General features: G+C 50.8%; 1 protein-coding gene across 1 annotated transcript; it reads right to left on the bottom strand.

The window, feature by feature from the left end:
- Positions 1 to 642: 642 nt before the first annotated feature.
- LOC122371044 (neuroendocrine convertase 1-like) lies at positions 643 to 6,663 on the bottom strand (the record flags this gene model as incomplete). Its single annotated transcript, XM_043347090.1, has 12 exons — positions 643 to 902; positions 1,266 to 1,831; positions 2,011 to 2,133; positions 2,426 to 2,559; positions 3,140 to 3,303; positions 3,596 to 3,709; positions 3,969 to 4,088; positions 4,629 to 4,729; positions 5,023 to 5,232; positions 5,531 to 5,703; positions 6,095 to 6,260; positions 6,584 to 6,663. Coding segments are annotated over 12 exons (2,027 nt in total), but the record flags the coding sequence as incomplete, so codon positions are not given.
- Positions 6,664 to 6,903: the final 240 nt, after the last annotated feature.

Raw genomic sequence — 6,903 nt, 5'->3', positions numbered from 1 at the left:
GACCTCGGATGACCTTTCTAGAGGCTATCAGCAAAAATGACACCTTGGTCATCACGAGTGGACTAAATCATTGTGATTCTGAAATATTTGGACTGTTCCTATGCGTACACACGGATCTAGAGGCATCTTCATTTTTCTCCATTGACTTGTAATGGAAAGGTCATGCCACTGACTTGACCTTAGGTCACGGATATAAAAAATTCGAGATATACAAATTGTAGGCTCCCATAACAGCATGCACGTTCCACCAAGTTTAAAACCTTTCTGACAAACACTGCAGGCTGGACATGATTGCAAACTTCTTTTAAGGCTTGGTCAGTTAACTTGACCTGGTGACCTGACCTGACATGACCTGGGGTCAAAAATTTCACACATTGTCCAAAATTGATGTACCAAAAGCTACCCCAAGCGGCGCGGCGCTACGCGCCGCGGTTTTTTATTCACACGCGAAAAACGCGACAGGGTGGTAACATATGCCCCCCCCCCCCCCACTGGGGCGAAGGTTAATGTCTGTATTTCTGTTTTTTGCATTGTCAGAAATAACGTAACGTGGCTTCTTTTTTTTAATGCCTCGCCTTTGACACATTTTCGCCAAAAAACAACGAACATACATTGCCTCCGGTTGTTAAAAAGTCTTACAAATTGTATGGTCTCTGTTCATGTAATTATACAATTAAAACAATTCATCACACTCATTGAATAAATACATTGTGACGCTGTGGCCACGTCATGTACCTATATGGCACCGCCCTGCCGCGCGGCTGGCGTTATCATCTGACGTGGCGTCACGCGGCGGTTCACGTCAGCGGACGCCATCACAGCTGTGTCACTGCCACCATCGACGATCCAGACGCCTGGCTCGACGGTACACCGCCTCCTGGAGTTGCCGGCCAGTGCCGATCCTGGGGACAGGCGACGGCTGTTATACGGGCGGAAAATGGCAGAATATTTTTTTTTCGGAGGCTGCTGCTTGATTAAGGATTAATGCGCTATCATAATTAATTGAACACTGTGCGACTTAAAGAGTTGGTTCACGGTTAGGTTTGATGGTAGTCATTTATTTATCGAGCTTTATCAGTGTGGAGAACAATTATAACATACCTACTTATGAGACCCACTACGCCAAATAAGCCGCCAAGAATACAAACTACGCCAATAGTATTCACTCAAAACACTGCGTGTGTTCCACCCCTCTCCCGCACAACGATCAACCATATCCACCATTCCCCCCTCCCCGCCCCCACTCATGTCCACCCCCTCCGTACCTGTCAAGCAGAGCTATGTCGGTGTGCTTTCTGCCATCTCTCTGTAATCTCTGGGAAATGATCTCCTCCAGCTCCGATCGGCGATTCTCCCCGTCCCCGAGCCAGGCCGATCTGTAGTCGGCAAACCTTCCGATCTTTTCTCCGCCGTACCGTCTTCCTGTCTTCCCAAACCCGCTCAGTGCCATCCTAAACGGTATCCTATCGTTCTCCATCATTGGATCAACATCGCTTCCTAGATTGTATTCTATATACTCTCCACTGCCGTCTCTAGAACCTTCCTCAACATCTGCCAGTCGGTCGGCGGTCTCGACGGGACTGTCCTCCACGAGCTCGGTGAAGCGTCCGACTCCTAGGGGTGGCGACTGGTCACCGATCTCTGTGTGTCGTCCTATGTTGAGATGAGGCTCGTCCTCCGGTCTTATCAGGAGAAGGTCAGAGTCTGTAATCGTATCGTCGCTGCTCTTTGTTAGGCTGGTGATTGAGTCGCTGAGAGTCTGTTTCTGTGGAGTCTGATCGTCCTCGGATTTATCGGTCTCTTCAGAGTCGGTCTCTCCAGACGACTCCATCTGCGGTTAAAAGACAAAATCATTAGTATAGAAGCGAAGACATTTTGAATGTGGAAACATTTTGTTTCAAAACGAAACGATATCTTTTACTAACCGTATGTAGAGATTCATTCATTCCTTCCGCCTTTATCGCTATGAAAGCATCACTGTTCGAGCTGGGACGAAGGCGATGCACCTACCATGACGTCATCGTCCTCAGTCGTGTCCTCGGGCGGCAGGGCTGTCATCTTATGAGCGGGCACCGCTGTCCCCCACAGTATCAACTTTAGCTTCTGCAGCTCACCGTAGTTGTCTTCAAACGTCTGTGACACACAACGGCCGGTCAGTGGTTGAAGAATTTATAATAACGGCATGAGTAGCTGCTATCTTTGAGGCGAGTTTATAATTCTGTAGTGGTATTTATATTGACTATTCAATTGGTGAATGAAAAGCTCTGAATGAAAATGTCCACCTTCTGGCATTATTTACTATTTCATTCCATTATGGGGCGTTGCAGGGCCCTTTTCTCAAACATCCGCCCGTTTCCAGTCTACTGACTCTCAAATCAGCTCAGCCCAGTGCCGCGCTCAGCTGAGAGATGTCAGGAGTACTTACATCGTCGCGAACCTCGAGCATCCATTTGCCGTCGGGGTTTTCGCCCCAGGTAGCGACCGACATCAGCTTGAAGCCGTCAAAGCCGTCAGCTGAGTCGTCTTTGCGCCGAGGCCTCAGTATGGTCACGGTAGTGCCTGCCGGGTATCGAGTATTAGGGTGGGATTGTGGTTGTCGACCGTACTCACTGACGTACTTGTTGTTGAAACTTTGCAATTTATATGCATCAGGAGTCGTGATTTAGATGTTAATCTGGACAATCGCAATCCAAGGCATAAGTCGTCATCCATGGCAATGTTTTGAATTCACTTATTTTATCTCACAGAGTCGTCGACGGAATAACCCATTGAAAGTCGAAGTCATTTCCGAGCTCGAAATATAAATGAGAAAGTTCAACTCTCCGGCCACCGCTCGTGACTGCCGCACCGCTACATAAACGTCACACATTAATTAACGATATATGAACACCTCACAATTAACATACTACAGGTGGAGATTTCCATTTCGCGTCTAGCTAGACGCGTCTAAGTCTTGACGCGTCTAGCTGGACGGCAGCTGCGTCTAGCTGGCGACGGCTAAATTTAGACGCGTCTAGCTTGGAAGTCTCCGTCCAACAGTTAGACGCAAAGTTAGACACCAACTTGAACGTCTGCTCAGTTAGACGCCAGTTGGAAGCCAGTGGAAGTCTCCACCCTACATGTAGACTAGTAACCGTACCCTGTGGCGAGGTGAGTCGCATTCGGAGCGCCCCACGTCGGGTGTAGTTGAGACTGAACACCAGCTCGACGTGCTCTAGGTGACGGATTTGATACGGCCCGTCACAGCGGGCAGAGAGCGTCACCGTCACGGGGCCCCGCGAGCCCAGACGGCGCCACTCAGCGCTGTGGGGAGAGAGAGAGAGAGAGAGAGAGAGAGAGAGAGAGAGAGAGAGAGAGAGAGAGAGGGGGGAGGGAGGGAGGGAGGGTTGGTGATAATAATTTCAAAGTGTGAATTTCGAAGATGTTGGAACATTCGATTGACCCTTGTTACATCTTCGTATCTGCTGGCGCATTTATTCGTAATTATAACCCATTTTTTAATTACTTTATGATGGGATCGTGCCTAAAAATGTCTACTAGCTCGGTGAAAAACAACTCCAAGCTACGTTAGGTGGGGTGTTGAAAAGTGTCTCACCTCTGCTCCCCTGGGGCCTGACAGAAGCGTCTGATGGCGCTGGCCGACTGGGAAGAGTTCCACGTCCTGGCCCCGGCCACCAGAGCCGCCGCGTCCATCAGGCCAAAACCCACCCTGCAGAGTTCGGGTAAAAAATGCGGGTCACTGCTGGCCTCGCCGGCCCCCAAGGGCACAGACGGATCACTGACCTCACCCCAGAGGGCACGGATTGAAGGGCACGACAAATCGATCAGACTAACCTATCAAGGATCATATGTCCGATGACGCTTGGTCTCGACTTATCTGCATAATAAAGTAAAAATAGCCAGCAACTACTGGCAACCTCTAGTAGCGTATTTTCTGTGAAAATCGTACTGAGAGCGGGCGGGCTCACCTGGTGCTGTAGCGCAGACCGATGGCGTTTGACACCCACTGGCTGTTGGCTCTGAGTACGGGTTCGGGCCGAGAGGTGTAGACGACCAGGTGCTGAACGTCCCTCCAGGTCAGCTGCGGGCTGGGGGGCAGATGGACGGGTAACGCCTGGCACTGCAGCCCTGGTGTAAAGTACGAATGTTTACATACTTAGTGTTTACTCAGTGTTTACTCGTATAGCGGGTGTTTGTGAGACAATGTGAATAGGTAGACGTTATTGCAGCGTGGCTGTCTTTTTATCATAGCATCTTGTTTATAAAGGTGTTTAATTTTTAGTGTTGCGGTATTGACAGGGCTTTTGCACTGCCAAACTTCTGCGCTAAAGTGTGCCCGAGACGCGGGCTTAAAAAGGCTTCTGTTTTGGCGTAATGTTTGCTTTATTTTGATTAGTAAAAAACAATGGCCTGTCATTCGCTATTGCCGCATAGAAGTTTGCATTCAATTAAAGTGTTTGAAGTTTCCATCAACTTTGCGAAACGCGCTCCGATATTCTCGGTAGGAAGCTGTCTGGTACATTCCCTGTCCCTCTCTTCCTGTCTGCTGCGCCCATTCAAGCTCTACCGGCTCAAACTGCTTCTAAAGACGGTGTAAGTAAGTACAGGAGGGTGACTTGGGCACTCACTTCACCTCCAGCATCAGGGCCACCATGCTGGCTGCCATCGGCGCAGAGGCGGACGTCCCAGAGAAACCGCTCGTGCATCGGTCGTGCATGGCCGTCGTGATCTGGCGGGGGTGCGTGCAGATAAGAGTTTGGTTGTCTGGCAGTGCAAGAATGAACGAGACTATGATCTGCCCATTGGCCATTAGTGCAGGTCTTACTACATAGTGCAGGGATCTGCGGTGTACCAAGAGCAATCGTGCTAAGCATTTCGTTGCCGATAAATGACTCCGATAACCGATTCAACAACACGGTTAGCTGGTGGAATAAGTCGGAGATGGAACTCTACAAGAAATCACCAGAATCATCTTCGACCACTACTGTATCTATTTTACAGCGTCTTGCCCTGCGCTCTCACCACATTGTTGGGGTGGCCGACTGTGTAGGTAACTGACAGAGTCGACGAGCAAATCTCTCCATACCAGGGCATGCGGCCCTCCTGATCCACACTGCCCACGGACAGGGTGAACGGGCTGGACGCGTAGCCGTCACACGCGCAGTTGTCGTCGGCGGCACCGCCTCCGTTACCGCTCGCCCAGACCAGGATCACTCCGCGACCCTGACGGCCCTGTGAAATGGGAGGATGATGGTAATTTGCCTCTGGAGGACGGTGGACATGATGCGTGATATGGGCAGCGTGATTAAGTTACTGAGTACGCTCCTCGATTGATGCTGCTTACAGACGCATAACGTGACATAATACATTGTTTAAGTTCCAACCGATTGCGGTGGATGTGGCATGTGCGCAATATCTTCTCTCGTAATCTTTCATCTTTGCCACTCTATGGACGGAGCCGGCGTCTGTATCTCCATTGCAAGCTCTTCCAGACTTTCCTTCGCGTCAGGTTTTGCTCAAACTCGCTCACCTCTTCGACGCAGGTCTCGATGGCGTCCTGTAGCAGCCTCCCGGGCATGTCGGCCACGTAGCCGCTGTCGGTGGGTCCCCAGGAGACGGAGATGACGTCGGCTCCCAGACAGGCGGCGCTGAACGCCTCGCCCTCGGTCCGGTCCGTGATGACACCGTCCAGTAGACGCACCGCTGCCGAGGGGGGACGAGATGTGAGGGGCGACTGGAGAGAAATGTGCAGAGAGTGAGGTGGGAGGTCTGTCATAGAGAGAGGCTAGGAGAGCAATAGGCATTTACTTTTTCAGGCAAAGCAGTAAACTAAACGTCTCATGTGACCACTGGTCACACAAAAACTGGCTTCTTTTTATGTGACAATTCATCCCTCTGTGTTTCAGTTGTCGCCTTTCTGCTAAATCCTATCGGAAGTGTAACTGACCTGACCTCCCACATTCATCACTGATTGGGGCAAAAAGTTGTCTTTTAGCCTATCGGTGCGGCTTATTTTTATCCTGCAGTCAGTTCCGTTCTTGTCTGTCCGGCTCACGTTAGGTTTTCTTGGTTTTTACACCTTGTCGCCACTCACCACCGAGTCGTGCGCCCGTTGCCATGCCGACGCCGCAGAAGTCGTTGTTCGGCTGCATTGAGACAATTCCGGCGCACTTTGTGCCGTGTGCGTTTGTGTCTGTATCGTCGTAGCGTGGCGAAGGGTCCCGGTCGCCGTCCACGATATCATAGCTGAGACTCGGGTCCTGGCGGATGAGATATGACAGGTAGATCAAAATGATGGCCGCCTTTTCTTTCAGATGCAAGCAAAGTTTAGTAGTATAAGGCGAGCGCAGATGACCTAATGATTATGACCCACGCACAACCAACAGACAACACTCACGAGAGATCTCCCATTTACAAAGAATTAAATTACCAACTTCATATCTATGTCACGCATCGCTTCCCGTGCCAATCCAGACTCTACAAACCCTCACTTCGGCGATCTCGTCTCTGTCATATCGAGTACCTAACCGCTTATTGTTTCCACTCGGTGATCGGTGAGCTATCCGCCTTCTGCGTAACTCACGTAGGCGTGTGCGATGTCCGTGTGGTTGTGCTCGACTCCGTCGTCGATGATGACGACGCCCAGCCGCGTCCCGTGACGCCCTGTTCCTCACCCTCCAGCACGTTCATGGTGTTCTGGGCCGCCTGAGAGCCGACGCTCCTCGGCCGAGTGTTTCGGCGACTCTGCCGCGGCGCAGAGATTAGGCGTGGTCAGCCGAGGTCAACCACGGGGACATCCATACAAAGACACACAGAGAAAGAGAGAGAAAGAGAGAGAGAGAGAGAGAGAGAGAAGAGAGAGAGAAGAGAGGAGAGGAGAGGTGAGAGAGTGAGAGAGATGAG

The sequence above is a fragment of the Amphibalanus amphitrite genome, unplaced genomic scaffold, assembly GCF_019059575.1.
Source record: "Amphibalanus amphitrite isolate SeventyFive unplaced genomic scaffold, NRLGWU_Aamphi_draft 001198F_arrow, whole genome shotgun sequence".
Lineage (NCBI taxonomy): Eukaryota > Metazoa > Arthropoda > Thecostraca > Balanomorpha > Balanidae > Amphibalanus > Amphibalanus amphitrite.
The sequence above is the reverse complement of the archived record's forward strand: the minus strand, read 5'-3'. Positions and strand labels throughout refer to the sequence as shown.